At 38.0% G+C, this 23,111-nt stretch overlaps 1 protein-coding gene across 3 annotated transcripts in view; it reads left to right on the top strand.

Annotated features, from left to right (window-relative positions):
- The window catches only part of MRS2 (magnesium transporter MRS2), a 29,729-nt gene extending 6,914 nt beyond the window's left edge, over nt 1–22,815 (top strand). For 2 of the 3 annotated variants that reach the window (XM_068558600.1, XM_068558601.1), the window contains exons 5-11: nt 853–1,026; nt 2,718–2,848; nt 3,861–3,977; nt 11,610–11,762; nt 12,026–12,143; nt 19,532–19,645; nt 20,191–22,815. In XM_068558600.1, the coding sequence (XP_068414701.1) occupies nt 853–1,026; nt 2,718–2,848; nt 3,861–3,977; nt 11,610–11,762; nt 12,026–12,143; nt 19,532–19,645; nt 20,191–20,301 (918 nt within the window). In that variant the 3' untranslated portion in view covers nt 20,302–22,815. The remainder of the gene's footprint in view (nt 1–852; nt 1,027–2,717; nt 2,849–3,860; nt 3,978–11,609; nt 11,763–12,025; nt 12,144–19,531; nt 19,646–20,190) is intronic. The other variant, XM_068558603.1, reaches the window with a different exon arrangement.
- Nucleotides 22,816–23,111: the final 296 nt, after the last annotated feature.

The following is a 23,111-nucleotide window of genomic DNA, read 5'->3' as shown; positions in this document are numbered from 1 at the left end:
CACATGTAACTTATAGTCACGGTTCCTCCATATCTGCTGTTGCACATCCTCAGATTCAGCCAACCACAGGTAGTGTAGTACTGCGGTATTTACTACTGAAAACAATCTGCACGTAAGTGGACCCGCATGGTTCACACCAGTGTTGTTCAAGGGTCAGCTGTAAAATGGGGAAAATGGGAAAGAAAAATTTCTGATTTTTATATCACTAATACAGTGGCCACAGGCTACTACTCTTCTGTGTTACTGTTCTAACATAAAAGACGTCAGTCTTTCTTTTCAGAATAAATTTTTAATTTCATAGTGTTCTAAATTAGAGCACTAAGGATACATTTTATCTTTATCATTTTGAATTAGCTTAATGTGTTTTGGTGATATTTTAAAAAGGGAACTTTCCCATTTCAGCCAAACTAATCATGATTAAGCTAAATCTTTTCTAAAAGTCTGCTGAATACCTGACTTTTAAGAAGACCTTATCTTGTTTCCTTTGTTCTCTATATTTCTCCTGATCACCCTGGAAGTCCTAATAAATACATAATTTGTTTAATTCTAGTTCTGTTGAGACTGAGTTAGAGGTATCAAGACTTGGGTTTATTTTAGGCTTCCTCTCTTTAAAAAAAAAGTCTTGACTTTTTTTGAAAAACCAAATGAACAGTGATTTGGTTTAGGCTTAGTCCAAAATTAATAGAGTATTAAATCCTATTTTATGAAGGTTATTTTTTCCCTACAACTCTACAACTTACATGTGCATGTGTGTGTGTACATATATATATATATGTGTGTGTATATATATATATGTATATATATATATATATACATATATATATATATGTTTTTTGTTTTTTCTCCCCCCAGTATTTGAAAGCTGTGATAACTCCAGAGTGTCTTCTGATACTAGATTATCGTAATTTAAATTTAGAGCAGTGGCTGTTCCGGGAACTCCCTTCACAGTTGGCTGGAGAGGGTCAACTTGTCACATACCCTTTACCTTTTGAATTTAGAGCTATAGAAGCACTCCTGCAATATCGGGTAAGCCTGTTTTTATTTAGCCTCTTGAATGTTTTCTGGTTTTACAGTGCTATTGAGGAGGAAGACACATTGGTATTGTTTTAATAGCACTTTCCCTAACCACACCCTCCCCCCAAATAAAAACATTTCTAAGGGTCTTATATGCAGAAAGTACTTAATTCTTAAACTTTATGACCCAAACAAATAGATCTAAAGTCTCTAGGTACGGTATACATAGAGTCTCTTTGACAGTCATGTTATGACATTCAGTGAAGCACATTTCAGGTTGTCTATCCGTTGTTCAATTTTAATAAGTGTATTCAGGGATGCTAATTCAAAATACTTAGCCTAAATGTGATATAAATGAACATATCAAAAGGTTTTAACTGTACTCCATTTTATTCTCTAACTAACTTGTTGTGTAACTGCTTGCACATGATAAATATTATAGCACGAATCTTTCATCAAATCATTCTGATAGTTTCCAGATCATTCTTTGATTTGTTTGTGTAATCCTTTGTTTGAGCTAGCTAAATGATGCCTGTGTCTGAGACCTAGTTTGACATAGAAACCGTGTACAATTCTTACGATTCCTCCTTTAAGTTGATCATCATTGAGTGTCTGAGGATCCTGTCAGGCTCTGAACAAGGACGGTCACTGCTTTCCTGGCCCCAACAAATCTTTCATCATCTTTTCTTCCCCCTATTAGTCAGGATAGTACTGTTCAGGACCTGGCTACATGCAGGAGTCAGTGCCATGAGCATGCTAGCCAGAGTGGGAGAAGAAGAGGGGAGAGTAAAGGGGACATGAGGTGGCGGGGGGCGGGGGTTGGTGGAACCTGGCACCCTTCTTTGTCTGTCTTGCTCTACTGAGGGAGTAGGAGATGGCTCTGTTCCTTACTCAGGTTAATGAGGCAATAGCACCAGCTAGTGCCAGCCAATGAGATGGTGTCTAGTTGAAGCCCAGTTACTAAGCAGGGAAAAAATGGAAAGAAACGAAGGTATAAACAATGGTCAGTGGCAAGCTACACAGACTGACTAAGCTCTCAGGAGCTAATGCTGGGATGGATAGTATATGTTGGAATTTACATTATTAATTAATCTTACTGCTTAATTCAGCTGCTCTTATGCTGTTTACCAACAGGTATGGAAGAATTTTAATATTTTAAGAACTAGTATAGCTGTATCAATGTATACCTGCTGATTGATTCCTGCTGTGCCTATATTAACCCGAATAATAAATACACTTTTGACTTTTCAAGTTTATTTTGTAAAGTTTCAGGTATGTTTTGGTTTTCAAAAGAGCCTTGTTCATAGGAGTTTTGAACTGTATCCTATTTACAAAGAACATATGTATTGTTTACCAGATGTAAAGTTTATGTTTTAACCAAAGAACGGCAGCTTTTCTTTTAATCAGTCCTCCATTCCTTTCATAATAAGTGTCTGGTGTCTGTAGGGGGAAGAGTCTTATGGGAGTTAATTCCCTAGCAACCAAATGGGAGCTTACTAACAACATTATGCATGGTTATCTTTTAACCTAGGACGTCTAGTTTTTAATCATCTGGGATGGGCATTCCAGCAGTGACCATGTTCTGAAATGTTACCAGCCTTCCTAGCTATTACAGATTTCTGTATTTAATCAGAGGATTCACTGACCCTGAGTATTCTAAAAAGATTGTTTTAATTCTTATGAAAGGTCATGTTGTTATCTAGATCAACACTCTTCAGGGGAAACTTAGCATTTTGCAACCACTGATCCTTGAGACATTGGAAGCTTTAGTGGATCCCAAACATTCTTCCATAGACAGAAGCAAACTGCACATCTTACTACAAAATGGCAAAAGGTAAATATGGGTGATTTACCAAGTTGGGAGTTAGACACAAATGTCTTAAACTTCTCTTTCAGTAGTCTTAACAGTGAAATGTTTAACGTAAATTCAGGTCCAAAATTAGTGTAATTCTTAGCTGTTTTAAAAATACCAACTAGCCTTGCTAGTGGTAATGACATTTTTTTACTTTGTGACTTACTCTCAGTACCTTCATTTCCATATTTAGTTTTCACTGTCTTTCATAACTTTAAAGTAAGAAAGTAGCCTAGGTGGGAAGTTGAGCTAAAGGGGGCACACAAACTAATGTTTATTGAAAAGCTATTTTGCATGAAATGCTGTATCAGTCTCTTTTATGTGTGTGATGTCATCTCATCCTGTCAGCAATCCTGTTGACATGGTCCTCATTTTGAAGATAAGAAAACTGAGGTCTAAGTAACTTGTCTAAACTTTAACAGCTACTAAATAGCAAATCTAGACTCAAATCCAATTTTCTTTCCCTCCAAGGTCCATGGGTTTTTTTGTTTATCATAATGCATTCCAGAATTTAAGGATAATATTTTAATTTATATTACAGACTGAATGAACATGCCCTCAGGATTTGTACCCCCTAAAAATCCATTCAGGAGTTAACAGTTAAAATTCCTGAATCAGTAGTTCTTTGTCTGAAAATATTAGGATGTTTTTATGAATTAAAAGTAAATAGTCTGTTCATCACTGCCATACTTATTAAGAGTAAAGATAAATTTCTGAGCCCAGAGCTTAAATCACAGTGATTATATGTTTCTGAGATAAATAATACATGCTGAAAATTATATCATTGGTTAATTTTACCACTTAATGTAGTTTTGGGATTGGGAATTGATTCTCAGAGTGCATAAATACAAAAAAAATTTTTTTTACAAATCAGTGTTTACCATGAATTTATAAGTGGATCTACTTGATAAGACACTAAAAAGGCACTATTCTTGTAGGGAAATATTTTTATAGGTTTATGTTATTGATCATTTCTATGCAACTACTCTTACAGCCTGTCAGAGTTAGAAACAGATATTAAAATCTTCAAAGAGTCCATTTTGGAGATCTTGGATGAAGAAGAGTTGCTGGAAGAGCTCTGTCTGACAAAGTGGAGTGACCCACAAGTCTTGTAAGCAGACAGTCATGCTTTGTTAGTTTCTCTCTTAGGATCAGTTGTTTGTCTTTTTCAGGATGACTTTTTAGGGAGGACACAACATTTTTCTGGGATAGAGGATGTAGGCACTTTGCATCCCCAGTTGTTTCACTATTTCCTGTACCATATTGCATCTGATTGAATTTAATGAGGAGATATTAAGTGCACACTGTGTACACAACAATATGCTGGGCTTTGACTATACACGCACCATTACCTTTATCTTCAGAGGCCTGGCCACCAAAGTGACATACACATCTACCCAGATAACTTACCTGGAGAGTTCAGCGGGAGAGAGGAGGGAAAGGGTGGGGTGCAGGGAGGCGAGTAGAGACACTGGCACAGATTCTTAAGTCTGGTTAATATAAAAACGCTCTCATCTTATAAACCTTTTATCTCTTATGAATTCAGGAATCATTTATGCTTCTTGTGCACACCCAAGTTTAAATGTTGACTTTTTAAATACCCCAAATATTTCATTTTTGTACTTTGCAGATCAGTATCAGAGATTAATACACCTTTGTAATGTGCATAGTTTCTGTAGTGTGTACAGATTTTTCAACATTTTGAGAAATTAGTTATCTATATTCTAATGAATGATTAAGATAAAAAGGGCTCTATAACGCTTGATATTATAGCAGCTAGATATAGTAGCAGAAACTTGATCACTCTTGTAACTCTTGCTTGCTTTGCTTCTTAGGCCAATTTATCTCTAATATGCTTTATAAGTGTCTTTTACAGAGTGCTTCATTCCCACTTACCCTCCTTGGTAGGGAGGATAATTTACAACGTGTGCTAATTTCTGCTATACAGCAAAGTGACTCAGTTATACACGTATATACATTCTTTTTGTATATTTTTTTCCATTGTGGTTTATCCCAGGAGATTGGATGGATATAGTTCCCTGTGCTATACAGTAGGACCTTGTTGTTATCATTCTGTATGTAATAGTTTGCATCTGCTAACCCCAAATTCCCAGTCCATCCCTCTCCCTCCCCCCTTCCCCCTTGGCAACTACAAGTCTGTTCTCTATGTCTGTGAGTCTGTTTCTGTTTTGTAGATAGGTTCATTTGTGCCATATTTTAGATTCCACTTATAAGTGATATCATATGGTATTTGTCTTTTTCTTTCTGACTTCACTTAGTATAATCTTTAGGTCCATCCATGTTGCTGCAAATGGCATTATTTCATTCTTTTTTATGGCTGAGTAGTAGTCCATTGTGTGTGTGTGTGTGTGCGCACATGTGCACGCATATATATATATATATATATATGTGTGTGTATATATACACACACAGGCACGCCACATCTTTATCCATTCATCTGTTGATGGACATTTAGGTTGTTTCCATGTCTTGGATATTGTGTATAGTGCTGCTATGAACATAGAGGTGCATGTATCTTCTTGAATTATAGTTTTGTCCAGGTGTATACGCCCAGGACTGGGATTGCTGGATCGTATGGTAGTTCTATTTTTAGTTTTCTGAGGAACCTCCGTACTGTTTTCCATAGTGGCTGCACCAATTTACATTCCCACCAATAGTGTAGGAGGGTTCCCTTTTCTCCACACCCTCTCCAGCATTTGTTATTTGTAAAGTTTTTAATGATGGCCATTCTGACTGATGTGAGGTGGTACCTCACTGTAGTTTTGATTTGCATTTCTCTAATAATTAGTGATGTTGAGCATCTTTTCATGTGCCTACTGGCCATCTGTATGTCTTCTTTGGAGAAATGTCTATTAAGGTCTTCTGCCCATTTTTTGGTTGGGTTGTGTTTTTGTTGTTGAGTTGCATGAGCAGTTTGTTTATTTGGGGAATTAAGTCCTTGTCAGCCTCATCATTTGGAAATACTTCCTCGCAGTCCATAGGTTGTCTTTTTGTTTTTTTTATGGTTTCCTTTTGCTGTGCAAAAGCTTGTAAGTTTGATTAGGTCCCATTTGTTTATTCTTGGTTTTATTTCTATTACCTTGGGAGACTGACCTAAGAAAACACTGGTACAATTTATGTCAAATACTGTTTTGCCTCTGCTCTGTTCTAGGAGTTTTATGGTGTCGTGTCTTATGTTTAAGTCTTTAAGCCATTTTGAGTTTATTTTTCTGCATGGTGTGAGGGTTTGTTCTAACTTCATTGACTTACCATGCAGCTGTCCAACTTTCCCAGCACTACTTACTGAAGAGACTTTTTCCTGTTTATATTCTTGCCTCCTTTGTAGACGATTAACTGACCGTAGGTGTGTGGGTTTATTTCTGGGCTGTCAATTCTGTTCCATTGATCCATTGTTTTGCTTACTGTAGCTTTGTAGTATTGTCTGAAGTCTGGAAGAGTTATGCCTCCTGCTCTGTTTTTGTTTCCTCAGGATTGCTTTGGCAATTCTGGGTCTTTTATGGTTCCATATAAATTTTGGATTATTTTTCTAATTCTGTGAAAAATGTCATGGGTAATTTGATAGGGATCTCGTTAAATTTGTAGATTGCTTTGGGTAGTATTGCCATTTTAGCAACATTCTTCTAATCCAAGAGCATGGGATATCTTTCCATTTCTTTGAATCCTCTTTAATTTCCTTTATTAATGTTCTATAGTTCTCAGCATGTGAGTCTTTCACCTCCTTGCTCAGGTTTATTCCTAGGGTTTTTTTGTTTGTTGGTGTGATTTTAAAAGGTATTGTTTTTTACATTCCCTTTCTGATATTTCATTGTTAGTGTAAAGAAATGCAACCAGTTTCTGAATGTTAATCTTATATCCTGCTACTTTGCTGAATTCACTTATTAGATTTGGTCGTTTTTGTGTGGAGTCCTTAGGGTTTTCTATGTATATGGTATCATGTCCTCTGCATATAGTGACAGTTTTACCTCTCCCCTTCCAATTTGAATACCTTTTATTTCTTGTCTGATGGCTGTGGCTAGGACTTCCAATACTGTGTTGAATAGAAGTGGTGAGGGTGGGCATCCTTGTCTTGTTCCAGATTGTAGTGGAAAGGCTTTCAACTTTCCACCGTTGAGTATACTGTCTTTGGGTTTGTCATAAATGGCTTTTACTATGTTTTTATCATGAATGGATTTTGAATTTTGTTAAAGGCTTTTTCTGCATCTTTTGATGATCATGTGGTTTTTTACTTTTATGTGGTGTATTACACTGATTGATGTGCATATGTTGAACCATCCTTGTGAACTTGGGATGAATCCCTCTTGGTTGTGGAGTATGATCTTTTTTATGTGTTGTTGGATTCAGTTTGCTAATGTTTTGTTGAGAATTTTTGCATCTATGTTCATCAAAGGTATTGGCCTGTGATTTTCTTTTTTGGTGGTATCTTTGGCTTTGGTATCAGGGTGATGGTGGCTTCATAGAATGTCTGTGGGAGTGTTCCCTCCTCTTCAGTCTTTTGGAAGAGTTTGAGAAGGATGGGTATCAGTTCTTCTCTGCATGTTTTGTAGAATTCACCTGTGAAGCCATCTGGTCCTAGACTTTTGTTTGTAGGGAGTCTTGTTTTGTTTTGTTTTTTTACAGATGCTATTTCACTTCTAGTGAATCAGTCTGTTCAAATTATCTACTTCTTCTTGATTCAGTTTCGGTGGGCTATATGTTTCTAGAAAGTTGTCCGTTTCTTCTAGGTTGTCAAATTTGTTTGCATATAATTGTTCATAGTCTTCTCTTATGGGTTTTTGTATCTCTGTGGTATCGGTTGAGATTTCTCCCTTTTCATTTCTTGATTTGCTTATTTGGGTTCTCTCTTTTTTTCTTGGTGAGCCTGGCCAGAGGTTTGTCAATTTTGTTTACCCCTTCAAAGAACCAGCTCTTGGTTTTATTGATTTTTTTTTTTCTATTGTTTTTTTAATCTCAGTTTATTTCCTCCCTGATATTTATTATTTCCTTCCTTCTGCTGACTTTAGGTTTCGGTTTTTCTTCTTTTTCTAATTCTTTTAGCTGGTATGTTAGGTTGGTATGTTAGGTGGTATGTTAGGTTGTTGAGATGTTTTCTTGTTTTTTTGAGGAAGGCGTGTATCGCTATGAACTTCCCTCTAAGAAGCGCTTTTGCTGTATCCCATAGATTTTGTGTGGTTGTGTTTTCATTGTCGTTTGTCTCAAGGTACCTTTTAATTTCCTTTTTGATTTCCTCATTGACCTATTGGTTTTTAGTAGCATATGGTTTAGTCTTCATATAATCATTTTTTTCTCATTTCTTTTCCTGTGGTTGATTTCTAGTTTCATGCTGTTGTGGTCAGAGAAGATGCTTGAAATAATTTCTATACTCTTAAATTTGTTGAGGTTATTAGTTTTGTGCCCTAGTATGTGGTCAATCCTAGAGAATGTTCCACGTGCACTTGAAAAGATGTGTATTCTGTTTTTTGTTTTCTTTGATGTAATGTCTTGAAAATATCAATTAAGTCTAACTGTCCTATTCCATCATTTAGGATCTCTCTTGCCTTATTGATTATCTAGAAGATCTGTCCATTGATGTGAGTGGGGTGTTAAAATCTCCTATTGTATTCCAGTCAATTTCTTCCTTTATGTCTGTTAGTGTTTTATGGATTTGGTGCTCCTATGTTAGGTGCATATACGTTGACGATTGTAAAATCCTCTTCCTGTACTGATCCTTTTACCATTATATAGTGTTCTTTTCCTTTATGGCCTTTGTTTTAAAGTGTATTTTATAGTCTGATATGAGTTTTGCAACTCCTGCTTTCTTGTCATTTCCATTTGCATGAAATATCTTTTTCCATCCCCTCACTTTCAATCTGTGTGTGTCCTTTGCCCTAAGATGGGTCTCTTGTAAGCAGCATATTGTAGGCTCTTGTTTTTTTATCCAGTCTGCCACTCTGTCTTGATTTGAGCATTCAGTCCACTGACATTTAAGGTAATTATTGATACATATGTATCCATTGCCATTTTAAACCTTGTTTTCCGGTTGATTCTATGGATTTTTGTTGTTGTTCCTTTTCTTTTTTGTGGTTTGATGATTTCCTTTTATTTTATGCTTGTGTTCTCTTCTTTTTGGTTTTTGCGGATCTAGTGTATGTTTTTGATTTGTGGTTGCCCTGTTTTTCAAGTATGTTAACCCCTTCCTATATCTGCTTGCTTTAGACTGATAGTCATATAAGCTCAAACACATTCTAAAAAACAGGAATCTACCTTTTCTTACTCTCCTTCCCCACGTTTTATGATTTTGATGTCCTTTTTTACAGCTTCGTATTTATCCTTTTGCTGTTTCTTGTGTTTATCATCCTTTCACAGTAGGGTTTTTTTTTTTTTTTTTCTTTTTGATCTGTATACTGGCTAACTTAAGTGATTTACTTTTCAACTGTGATTTCCCCTTTCCTATATCTTCTTCTTTTGTATTTAGAGAAGACCTTTCAATATTTCTTTTAGGATAGGTTTGGTATTGCTGTATTCTTTTAGTTTTTGCTTGTCTGAGAACTTCTTTATTTCCCCTCCTATTCTAAATGATAATCTTGCTGGATAGAGTATTTTAGTTTGCAGATTTTTCCCTCTCAAAACTTTGAATATATTTTGCCACTCCCTTCTGGCTTGCAGTGTTTCTGTGGAGAAATCAGCTGATAGCCTTAAGGGGATTCCCTTGTAATTAACTCTTTGTTTTTCTCTTGCTACCTTTGGAATCCTCTCTTTATCTTTAACTTTTGCCATTTTTATTATAGTATGTCTTGGTGTAGGTTTGTTTGGGTTCATTTTGTTTGGGACCCTCTGTGCTTCTTGTATCTGGATATCTGTCTCCTTCTTTAGATGTGGGAAGTTTTCAGCCATAATTTCTTCGAATACATTTTCAATCCCCTTTTCTCCTTCTGGAATCCCTATTATACATAGATTGGCATGCTTTATATTATCCCATAGGTCTCTTACATTGCTTTCATTTTTTTTCATTTGGTTTTCTGTCTACTGTTTTGATTGGGTAATTTCCATTATTCTGTCTTCTAGATCACTTATTTTTCTGCATTATTCATTGCCTTTGGCTTAGCTTTCGTTTCAGCAAATGAATTTTCTAATTTTTCTTGGCTCCTCCTTATAGTTTCTAGTTCCTTTTTACAGTAAGCTGCATTTCTGTTGATAGCCTTTCTTAATTCCTTCAGTATTTTCATTACCTCCTCTTTGAACTCGGTGTCTTTAGACTGAAGAGGTCTGTTTCATTGTTTGCTCCTTCAGGGCAATTCTCTTGGTCTTTTAACTGGGAGTGGTTCCTCTGCTTCTTCACTTTGCTTATATTTCTCTTACTCTGAGTTTAGGGGAAACAATTATCTACTGTAGGCTTGGAGGGCTATTTATATGCGGGAGCATTCCTGCTTAGCTTTTGTAGGTTTAATATTTTTTTGGCTTGAGGGCTGTTTTTGGTTTGGATGCTTGCCATCATCCCCTTGTCAGAGGGTGTGCAGGTGCGCGCCCCGCGCACGCTCCCAGGAGGTCAGGGGCAGCGGTTGGTGCCTGGTCACAAGACCCTCGGCATTGGCAGGCTGCTCCCACCTCTGGAGCCTGAGATGGCAGTGGTGGCTCGTGCCCGCACCCAAAGCTCATGTAAGCGGTGCCCTGCTGCCTGAGAAATAAGCTCCTATGGAGGTCCCACCCCTCTCCTCATGCCCCCCACCCCAACAGTGGTGCCCTACCTCTCTGGGGGTCCCAGGCTTCTTCCCTCAGTGGTGGCGCACCACACCCTAGCCCCCTCAGGCAGCCACCCCCAGTCTTCTCCCCTGTTCTGACCTCCGAAGCCTGAGCCTCAGCACCCAGCCCACACCCACCCCAGTGGAGGACCGTCTCAGGCTGGGGAGTGCCAGGCAGCGGCACCAGCTGACTCTGCGGGGCTCTCTCCGCTTTGCCCTCCACAAACTGTTGGTTGTGCCCTCCTCCGAGGCTCTGAAGCTCCCCCTCTGTCCCAGCTGATCTCCCCACCAGTGAGGGGACTTCCCAGTGTGCAGACACCTTTCCTCTTTCACAGCTCCCTCCTGGGAGCAGGTCCCCTCCCGATTCCTTTTTCTCTCTCTCTTTTTTTTTTTCTTTTGTCCTACCCAGTTATGTGGAGATTTTCTTGCCCTTTTGGAAGTCTGAGGTCTTCTGCCAGTGTTCAGTAGGTGTTCTGTGAGTGTCATTCCACATGTTGATGTATTTGTGGGAGGTGAGCTCCCTGTCCTACTCCTCTGCCATCTTGAGCCCTCTGACTGTATTGACATTTTTCAAAAACAGTTTACTTCATATATGAAAATGATGTTATATATTTACCTTGGAAAGGAAATGCTCTTTATGTTCATTTTTAATTTTTGGTTTTGTTTTACCTGGTAGTGATTTGGGATTTGCACTAATTCATCAGCATTCACATGTCTGCATTTTCCTGTAACTGGTAGCACTGCATGAGCGTCCCTGGGATCAGGGCCATGGAATACAGTCAGGCCTCTGTAGGGATGGAACCCGTGTCCTCAACTACCTGTGTCATGTTCAGGATCAGTTGGCAAAGCCACTCCAGACTGGCCTCAATCACAATAATAGTAAAGGCAAAGGGTAGTTTTTTCACTGGTAGCTGAATATTTTATACTAATTCAGGAAGTTCTGTGGTACTAAATGTATAATGCATGTATTGGGGGCATGTTAATTATGTTAACTCTTTTAATTAAAGTGAAAAGAGCAGTGCTGGGATTGACCATGCAGAAGAGATGGAGTTGCTGTTGGAAAACTACTACCGATTAGCTGAGGATCTTTCCAATGCAGCTCGGGAACTTAGGGCACTGATTGATGATTCACAGAGTATCATATTCATCAACTTGGACAGGTAAGAAGGCATCGTATAAAACAATCAGTAAGTATTTTCTTTATAAAATAATACACAGTAATAAAGCTTTTAAGGATAGCTTTGTTTTTCCATTTTGGAAAGAATTACACCATCGTTATCGTTTGTAATTACTACATGGAAGTGTCTTTTTTTTAAGATGTATGTTTAATCCATGTGGTCTTTAGTAGACTATTTAGTGAATTTGCTGCGTGTAGTTGTAATTGGTAAGATCTTCTGAACTAAGCAGTTGTTCTCCTCCCCAGCCACCGTAATGTGATGATGAGGTTGAACCTACAGTTGACCATGGGAACCTTCTCTCTTTCGCTCTTTGGACTAATGGGAGTTGCTTTTGGAATGAATTTGGAATCTTCCCTTGAGGAGGTGAGAATGTATTATTTCAGTAATCTAGAGATTGTTTTTAATGTTTTGAAGATAATTTTTTTAATGGATTTTTTAAAAAGAGACTATTTATTTATTTATTTTTGGCTGTGTTGAGTCTTTATTGCTGCGCACGTGCTGGCTTTCTCTAGTTGCAGCAAGTGGGGGCTACTCTTCGTTGTGGTGTGTGGGCTTCTCATTGCGGTGGCTTTTCTCTTGTTTCGGAACATGGGCTCTAGGTGCGCAGGCTTCAGTAGTTGTTGCTCGTGGGCTCTAGAGCGCAGGCTCAGTAGTTGTGGCACATGGACTTAGTTGCCCTGCGGCATGTGGGATCTTCCCAGACCAGGGCTCGAACCCATGTCCCCTGCATTGGCAGGTGGATTCTTCTTTTTTTTTTTTAACATCTTTATTGGAGTATAATTGCTTTACAATGTTGTGTTAGTTTCTGCTGTATAACAAAGTGAATCAGCTATATGTATACATATATCCCCATATCTCCTCCTTCTTGTGTCTCGCTCCCACCCTCCCTATCCCACCCTCTAGATGGTCACAAAGCACCAAGCTGATCTTCCTGTGCTATGCAGATGCTTTGCACTAGCTATCTGTTTTACATTTGGTAGTGTATATATGTCCATGCTACTGTCTCACTTCGTCCCAGCTTACCCTTCCCCCTCCCTGTGTCCTCAAGTCCATTCTCTACATCTGCATCTTTATTCCTGTCCTGCCCCTAGGTTCTTCAGAACCTTTTTTTTTTTTTTTTTTTAAAGATTCCATATATATGTGTTAGCGTACAGTATTTGTTTTTCTCTTTCTGACTTCTCTCTGTATGACAGACTCTAGGTCCATCCACCTCACTACAGATAACTCAGTTTTGTTTCTTTTTATGGCTGAGTAATATTCCATTGTATATATGGAATATATACAATGGAATATTCTTTATCCATTCATCTTTTGACGGACACTTAGGTTGCTTCCATGTCCTGGCTATTGTAAATAGAGCTGCAGTGAACATTGTGGTACTTGACTCTTTGAATTATGGTTTTCTCAGGGTATATGCCTAGTAGTGGGATTGCTGGTTCGTATGGTAGTTCTATTTTTAGTTTTTTTAGGAACCTTCATACTATTCTCCATAGTGGCTGTATCAATTTACATTCCCACCAATAGTGCCAGAGGGTTCCCTTTTCTCCACACTCTTTCCAGCATTTGTTTGTAGATTTTTTGATGATGGCCATTCTGACTGAGGTGAAGTGATACCTCATTGTGGTTTTGATTTGCATTTCTCTAATGATTAGTGATGTTGAGCATCCTTTCATGTGTTTGTTGGCAATCTGTATATCTTCTTTGGAGAAACGTCTATTTAGGTCTTCTGCCCATTTTTGGGTTGGGTTGTTTGTTTTTTTGATACCAAGCTGCATGAGCTGCTTGTAGGCAGGTGGATTCTTAACCACTGTGCCACCAGGGAAGTCCCTTTAATGGATTTTAAAAAGAAAGTTTTAACATGTATACACCCCTAGTGAAATTAAATATATACTCTAAGTCATTTAAAATTCATGCCGTATTTTTAGACTCTGTTATAACGTAGATAGCCTAGGTTACCTTATGATTCCCAAAACATGTAATTACACATGGGAAAGGTTTGACAAAACAGTAGTACACTGTGAGGCAGTGTTAATGAGGGATTCTTTTCTTTTTTTTTTTAAATTCTTGTGTGTCAGGCAGTGTTCCAGGCAGTTGCATGCTTTATTTGACTCAGTTATCAAAACTCTGAAAATGAATGTATTTTCCCTGCTTTATAAGTAGGAAAACTGAGGCTCAGAAAATGTTAGTAACTTGCCCAAGGGCACAGAGCTAGGAAATAACAGAACTAGGATTTAGTCCCCAAGACGTGCACTTTTCACTTTGCTCCATTTTAATATAACACGGAACTCGCAGAGTTTTTTTTTTTAAATTAAATTATTTATTTATTAGGCTGTGTCAGGTCTTAGTTGCGGCATGTGGGATCTTCGTTGCGGCATGCGGGATCTTTTGTCGTGGCATGCAGACTTCTCTAGTTGCAGCACGTGGGCTTCTCTAGTTGTGGTGTGCGGGCTCTCTAGTTGTGGCACAGGCTCAGTAGTTAAGGCATGCAGGCTCCAGAGTGCAAGGCCTCAGTAGTTGCGCCGTGCAGGCTTAATTGCCCTGCGACAGGTGGGATCTTAGTTCCCTGCCCAGGGATGGAACCTGCATCCCCTGCATTGGAAGGCAAGATTCTTAACCACTGGACCGCCAGGGAAGTCCCTCGCAGGGTTTTTCATATCATTGTAGGCTTGTACTTTCAAAAGATGTCTTACTGTGAGATTTCTAGAAATGAATCTGCATGTGTGTTCGGCAGGCACACTCTGGCGCTGGATTCTGTGTCCTAGTTAACAGATCTATTCTGTGTCTCTGGCTGTCGCTGAAGTCCAACCCACGTCATCTCATCAGGACCACTATTCACTTTTAAAAAGTGGTCTTTAAATGAAGCAAATCTGATGGTCACTCTTCTGTGTAAAATTATTCAGGGGGTTTTGATTGTCATTAAGATAAAAATCCAGATTCCTTGGCCTGTAGGGCTTTTCCCGGTCTGCTGCACCCACATCCCCGTCTTGTCTCCAGACACCTTGCCATCACCGTCGGTTGATTCATCACTATTCTTACTCCCGGGGCCTCCACACGTCTCTCCTCGACGTCCACCTGTTTTTGCCTAGTTAACATCTGTTTCTCTCTCAGGTCTCAACTTATGTGTTACTTCCAAGGAGACTCTCCCCTGACTGCACCCCCAACCCAGCCAAGTAAAATTACTCCCCCAGTTATACGTGCCCAAATAATCCCACACTTCCCATTTGCCATGTTCCTCAAATTTGCAGTTGCTGTTTAAAAGTCTGCAAAAGATCATAGCTCCCTGAAGCAAAGTCAGCATTAGTCATTTTAATGCTCCTTATAAGATGTGAAAGAAAGAAAAATAGATGCAACACCCTTCATTCATTCATCTTACAGATACGGTTTTTGGTGCCTGTTGCACACTAAACACTGCTTTTAGCCAGGGGGATATAGCAGTGAGTCCCTGCCCTTGTGGAGATTCCATTACAGTGAGGTAGGAGAGAATAAACAGACCCATGGTATATTAGGTGGTAAGTGCCATAAAGAAAAATAAAGCCAGGTAAAGGGATAGAGACTGTTAGCAGAGGTGAGACGAGGGGCATCCTAGAGATAGGGTGGTCGAGGAAGGTCTTTCTGAGGAAGGTGACCCTAGAGCAGAGACCTGAATGAAAAGAAAGTGGGAAGGCCTGGGGGGAAGGTGATCTAAGCAGAGGGAACCACGCATGTGAGACTGAGGCAGGGATGCACTGAGCTTGTTGAAGGAACAGCAAGAAGGCCAGAGTGGTAGGGGAGGTGCGTCAAGTGGAGAGAGGCAGGGAGAATGTCAGAAGGACAGAGGGGGAGGGCATGTTGATTTTGTGGAGCATGCTAAGAGTTTGGGCTTATTCTAAGTGTGATAGGAATCTCTTGGAGGCTTTTGAGCCCAAATATAGTAAAAAGTACAGTAGTCGCCAAAATATGTTGTGCGACATAGACCAACCCTGGACATTCTCAGAAGGTACTCCCAAAGACCTTTGCAAATTCCCCAATTTGTGACTGCAGAACTCTAAGTTCCTATCATTCTCCCAAATTATTTTTGTTAAGAACTATTTTTATGTACATATACTCTATAAGCTATCTTAATGCTCACTCTAATATTTTTCCCTAAATGCCTATTTAAAAAAAGAAGTTTTAGAAATTCCTTTCTGATAGTTTCAGCATATGCAATAATTCTGGTTGTAATGAGATCTGAGTAGAAAGTAGTGAGCTAGGCTTGCCCCCAGAGCAAGATTCAGATCAGTGTCTCACCAGAGTCGCAAATGACATCTCCAGGTTTCCTGGAGAAGAGGTGAAAGATGTTCATTAAATGGAGGAATATCAGAGGTTTCCCTGTCCTTGTATAGTTGGGGTTAATATTTACAACGGTGAATCCAAGATAGGAAAAACATTTTTCTTTTTTAAAATAATACCAGACTGTCTCAAGAATAGTCAAAGAATTCCCATACAGCCTTTACCCAGATTCTTCAAACAGCAACATTTTATCATATTTACTCTATCATTCTATCAATATATACATACTTTTTTTCTAAATCATGAGAGTAAACAAAAAATGATGCTCCTTTACACCTAGATATTTCAGTATATATTTCCTAAAAACATGTGTTCTCTTACATAACCACAGCTCCAGAAAATTAACATTGAAACAACACTATTTTCTAATCTGTGGACCCTGGTCAGGTTTCGCCACTCAGCTCAGTAGAGCCCTTTGCCTCATAGAAAACCTTGGATCGTGTGTTGTTATATAGTTGTCATGTCTCCTTAGGCTTCTTTAATCTAGGCCAGTTTTTCGGTCTTTGTCTTTCATGGCCTTGACATTCACAAAGCATGTAGGTCAGTTGTTTGGCCCTTGATACTCTTTCTTCATTATTAGATTCTGGTTACACATTGTGTCAGTGTGTTCCTCACATTGAATCCCATCAGGAGACCCTTGATGTCAGTTTGTCTCATTACTGGTGATACTAACTATGATCATTTGGTTAAGGTGGTATCTGCCAACTTTCTGTCCTGTGAAGTTACTCTTTTTCTCTGTGGAATTAAGTATCTTGTAAGAACTCTGCTATTCATCAAATTTGTACCCTCTAGTTGTTGTTTTTTTTTTTCTAATTCAAGTATAGTTGATTTACGTTGTGTTAGTTTCTGCTGTACAGCAAAGTGATTCAGTTATACATGTATATACATTTTTTAATATTCTTTTCCATTACGGTTTATCATAAGATATTGAATATAGTCCTCTGTGTTATACAGTAGGCCCTTGTTGTTTATCCATTCTATATATAAAAGCTGACATCTGCTTACCCCAACCTCCCACTCCATCCCTCCCCCAACCCCATCCCCTTGGCAACCACAAGTCTGTCCTCTATGTCTGTGAGTCTGTTCCTGTTTTGTAGATAGGTTCATTTGTGCTGCATTTTAGATTCCACATATAAGTGATATCATATGGTATTTGTCTTTCTCATTCTGACTCATTTAGTATGATAATCTCTAGTTTCATCCATGTTGCTGCAAATGGCATTATTTCATTCCTTCTGATGGCTGAGTAGTATTCTATCGTATACATATACCACATCTTCTTTATCCATTCCTCTCTCGATGGACATTTAGTTTGTTTCATGTCTTGGCTGTTGTGAATAGTGCTGCTATGAACATAGGGGTGCATATATCTTTTTGAATTATAGTTTTGTCTGGATATATGCCCAGGAGTGGGAGAGCTGGATCATATGATAATTCTATTTTTAGTTTTCTGAGGAACCTCTGTACTGTTTTTCATAGTGGCTGCACCAACTTACATTTCTCACCAACAGTGCAGGAGTGTTCCCTTTTCTCCACACCCTTTCTAGCATTTATTTGTAGACTTTTTAATGATGGCCATTCTGACCTGTGTGAGGTGGTACCTCATTGTAGTTTTGATCTGCATTTCTCTAATAATTTGCACCCTCTAGTTTTAGCATCCACTAATTGATCCAAAACTGATTCATGCCTGAATCAAATACCGCAATGATGATTATCACATGGTGATTTCTAATTCCATCACTCCTACTTTTATTCTTTATAAAATAGAGCCTTCCTTCTCTCCCAGTTATTTATTCATTTGTATCAGTATGGACTCATGGGGTCTTACTTTAGTCAATGAGTTATAATCTGTCACTACTGTCATTATTTATCTTGGTGTTCAAATTGTTCCTTTCATGCTGACTTCTGAGTACTTTTGACATGTCCCCATCAGTTTTAGTGCTGTTTTAGCCTCTGGCACATCAAGATGTTCTAGGCATCTTATTTCTAAGGAGTAGATAGACTGAACAGTGGCAGAGATGAAGAGTTTTAAAGGTAGGTACTTAAACATTCAATACTGCAGGGCACGCCCAGAGCAGAGGGGGCATTAAAAATCCAACTCTTAGACACTTGTCCCTTCCCTTAATCTCCTAGAGGTCTCACACTGTGCTGTGTGTGTATTTTAATGACACATAGAATTTTGGACTTGCTTACCTCTCAGGTTTATCACATTTTAGCATTCCCAGACTTTTGATTTATAGGGCATTACAGAACCAGTCAATAGCAAAAAACAACGGTAATCTGGGTATGCTAAATCTCATTTAAACATAATTTTTACTTAATAAATTAGGGCTTTCGTTTAGGATAACTGGAAATGTGTTCATCCAAACAGTTAACTCACATAAGCACTTGTCTTCTTGATAAATTATGTCTAACATCTAATTTCATGTTAAAACAGAGGCAGATTTCTTTTTCATGTATGGCTTGAATTTCCATCAGTGGTTACGGATCATTTTGGAGGAAATTGAGCTCCCAGTCACTGGAGACCAAGCCGTTGTTGATAATAACAAATGGCATTTCTGTAGCTGAGACTCCTTCCATGTGGGAGATTAATATAAATTCTGTGATTCTGTACATTAACACATGCACTCAAAAGCATCACACTGCAAAAAATAATACAGTTCTGAAAATGACAGGGGAATTTCCTGGCGGTCCAGTGGTTAGGACTCTGGGGGCCTGGGTCTGATCCCTGGTCAGGGAACTAAGATCCTGCAAGCCACGCAGCGTGGCCACAAAAAAAAAGAAAGAAAGAAAAGAAAATGACAGTGAGGGAAAATGTTCACTGTAAGTCAGAAGTTCCCAAACTTTCTTGGTTCATGATGCTTTTAGTGTCTTAGTAATTTTTTTGCAGCATCCCTAGACCAAAAGTTTCTTTTATTATGTTAGAGTTTCTGTCATGTTACCTTACAGTTTCTTTTATGAAGAAGGTAGGTCAAAACAATTTAAAAGTAGCAGTTCTCATGGTATTCCACAGATGGCACTGTGATTTCCTTCAGAATGTAAAGTATTCTGCGGTGCTGTAATGCCAGGACACCTCAGCTCACAGTTTGGCAAATGTGGCTATAAGCAAAAAATTTAAATTAAGTTGTATGTCCTATGTGATTATAACTATTATAACTATTAAAATTTGTGTGAATGTAAACAGACTGGAAGGAAACACAAAGTAAAAGCAGTTAATGTGGGTTCATTGATGATCATAAAATAGTCTTAAATCATGTTTTCCTTCTGATTTATTTTCTGACGCTTGGTCTCTGGGTGCTATTTGTTCTTAGTTTCTATAGGAAGGAGCAGTACAAATAACAGAAGGTTTCTTTTAAACTCTGGGGTACCGATAAGTTCAGGAAATTTTATCACTAAGGGAACTAACCTTTTGTGATTGAAATTAACTGTGTGTTCTCTTTTAGGACCATAGAGTGTTTTGGCTGATCACAGGAATTATGTTTATGGGAAGTGGCCTCATCTGGAGGCGCTTGCTGTCATTCCTTGGACGACAGCTAGAAGCTCCTTTGCCTCCTCTGGTATGAAGGGTCTGGTTCACAGCAGTACCGCAGAGCGGCTACAGTCCTGGGCTCTGAAGTCCTGTGGCCTGGGCTTAAGCTGTCACAGGCTTTGTGACCCTGAGCAGGTTACTTAATTTCTCTAAGCCTCGCTCAGTTTCCCCATCTACCACCTGCTTCATGTAGTTAAAGGGAGAATTAGATAATGTGTATAATGCACTTATGAGCACAGGGCCTGGCACAGTAAATAAGTTAGAAATTTATTCTGTGTGGGACACTGTGACAAGCATTGTACATTTAGACAGCTGTTAGTAACTTTCTGGTGCAGCTTTTGTCATAACCAAAATTGAAATGTAGAAAACATTGATCGTGTATAGGAAAAGATACACAGGTTACCTCTTTTTCTTACGTTTCTACTTATAGTTTATACCCCTGGAGCAAGTACTCAAGACACTGATACATGGCTTGCAGTCCTTTCCTCGTTTAGTGGTTAATGTATCGTTTTACTGGTGGCTTTTCTTTTAAACAGACACAACTAAAATTACGAATTTTTCTGCTTCATTTAGGTGGCCTCTTTACCTAAGAAGACACTGCAGGCAGATAGAAGGACGGAAATGAAACACAGCTTCAGGCCGGATGGACTTGAATCAAGCAGGAGTGTCCTAACAAACCGTTAGGCACAACCCGGTGGAAACTGAATTATTTTTTTATGGTAGTCACAGGAAAATTCTGATATTCTTCTATTATTTTCATTTGTAAGAGTCAGAGACTTGGGGAAAAAAATCACGGACATTTAAATTATAGTGTCTGATGTTAAAAATATTATGGCAGTCACAATACTAGAACTTAATTGCATTTTCAGGATTCTGAGTAAAGAAACAAAGCACTTGCTTTGTAAAAGGCCAAAGTTCTATTTCCTACAAACTTAAGAAGCTGTTTTTATAGACATGTAAGGCACAGAGAGATTAACTTAACACAAGAATAGATTGTGGTATCAATTTTATTTAATTTATACATGTCAGCAAAAGTGCAACCTCATGCCAAATGAAGCCTGGAAACTTGACAAGCCCACAGTTATGAGACCAGGTAGCCATAGTTCTTAGTACAAGGAATCACATTCTTGTGAATTTCTCACTCTCAGGTGACTGAAAAGCTAGCAGAATATATATTAACCTTAAAACAAACTCTGGGAGTTTGTGCTTTAAACCAGTCTTTGACATAACCTTATTTTCTTGTATTTGCCCCCTTTTTATATAGGAATAAAAAAAAAGGAAATGAGTTTAATGTCAGCTTTATATAGATTCCAGTTAATCAGAATTTTACTTCCTCAGCCAATGAAACTATTTTTCTCTGCTTGACTATAATTAAAGCCTTTGGAAATTGAGCTGAAAGAAAGAATTTCCATTCTATTACTGCTTTATAGCTGTTTTGGTCATTGCCTTGTTTTTAGAACAGATAGACGTGTCACCCCAAAAAGGAAAATATATGTAGCCTAGTTAATCTATTTGCCTATACCTCGGAGGTTGACAGATGGGCTTCCTAAAACAAGAGAGTAGATAAACTTTAAAATTGTGATACCTTTTTGTTTTCACAATCAGATTTGGGTTTAAAACAAATGACTGATATTTGTATGTCTCAAAGCTCCTATCCTACTTAACATCTTCTGCCTCTTTTAATATTGGGTTTATAAACCCGAACGAACTTTTTGGCCAACCCAAATTATTTTCTGGAGGTTAAGTACAGTTATGCAATAGAACATGACAGTTACATTTGCCTCCAAAAGATGCATAGAAGATTCTAGAGTGTTCAGCTCTTGCACTACAAATTTAGTTATAAAATAAATATGCATACCCTGATGATGTTGGAGGATACCTGATACCCTAATATGTCATATGAAGGAGTTTAGGGGTCCATTTACCAGGTGGTTTAGTGCTAGGAATAAAAATACTCTTCTAGTAGCTGATTTGAAAGAAAACAAAGTTACAAGTATTAAGTTTTCCCTGTTCCCATGTCTGGTTATGAGAGGACATTAGAATAGCATGAAACAGGCTGGGCTTGTCTTGGAGCACACTTTATGGTGTGGTTGTTGGAATGTGAATAGCATCATACATCTGTTTGATGATTTCCAAGATAAAGTATCTTTGACAATATTTAGATTTCACAGGGCAGTCTTCTTTGGTACACCTCAGAGCACTCTGCTGCTATTTTTGATCTTAGGTCATCACTGTAAAATAAGGTAATAAATATCACTTAACTGTGACATATGAAGAATTGGAAGTCCAGAGGGCAAATTTGATTTGGTTAATAAGATCAGGCATAGCATAGAATTTTGGTCTTTTTTTCTTTCTGATGTTGCTTAGTTTGTGGGCTTACATAATTTTTGATGAGTCATGTCGCATCAATAAATGGGAAAATAAATGCACCTACCTCATAAGTCTGATAAAGGGAAGGTACTAATGGTTTATATATTTCCTGAAGGTGGTTAAATCAAGTATGATTTCCAGATGTCAGCTAGCTCTGCTTTGGTGATAGGTAGCAGGATGCTTCTTATATTAAAGAGCCCTCAAATAATAACAGCTTATGCTAAAAAAAAAAAAAAAAAAATGTTCAGCAGTTTTAAATTTTGAATTTAAATAGACGGAGTACATAAACTATTTGTAAGTAAGGTGAAAGAATACCAAACATTCAGTTATGAGTAAGCAGGCAGTCGTATTCTGTTTAACATGTATAAGTACAAGGAATGATATTCTTAACAGATTGCCTTTGTATACAGGCCTTTAAGAAAGTGTGGCAAGAATAGACGTCATTTTAAGATGCTATTAACACTTGCTTCATCCTTGATAAAGACTGATAACCACTAAATAGTCATATTAAAAAGCCGTTTATTTTTGGTGAGTTATTCCAAGAGTTGTACAAGCTTTATGTTTTGGAATTGCAATATTAAACTCACTTTAAATTCAGGATTTATTGTCATTACCTTAGTAATAGCTATGCAGATGGTGCATGGAATAAGGAATTCAGAGACCTGAGTTTATTCCCAAACTCACTTCAAATCTCTTTAGGTCTGTGATACAAAGGCATAGAACAATTCCAATCTTGAAGCCTTGATGAAAGTTTTTGCATATACAGGTAATAGATAAAAATTGCGAATATGTAAATATGTTCTGATATCTTAAAATAAAGGTAATTTTGAGTTAAATTGTATAAGTTCAGATTTGTGTTCAGGAGAGATTAAATCCCTAAGGTATTTTTTGTTAAGTATTTCAGAATCAATGCTTAGAACTACAGTTAATACTTAGTAGAGTGAAAATTTAATCCACCTATTAGGATAATACATTAGACTGTCAGGTATTAGACTTTTTTCCTGTATGCTGCGTTTTCACATATTTTCCATATACACAGTAGAAGTACAATTTATATAATTTTGAATATGGGGTTAGTATGGTTTAATGTCCTATATGAAAACCTGCTTCTAACTTTGTAAATT

This window comes from Eschrichtius robustus, chromosome 12 (genome assembly GCF_028021215.1).
Source record: "Eschrichtius robustus isolate mEscRob2 chromosome 12, mEscRob2.pri, whole genome shotgun sequence".
NCBI lineage: Eukaryota > Metazoa > Chordata > Mammalia > Artiodactyla > Eschrichtiidae > Eschrichtius > Eschrichtius robustus.
This window is presented reverse-complemented; position numbering and strand designations above follow the sequence as displayed.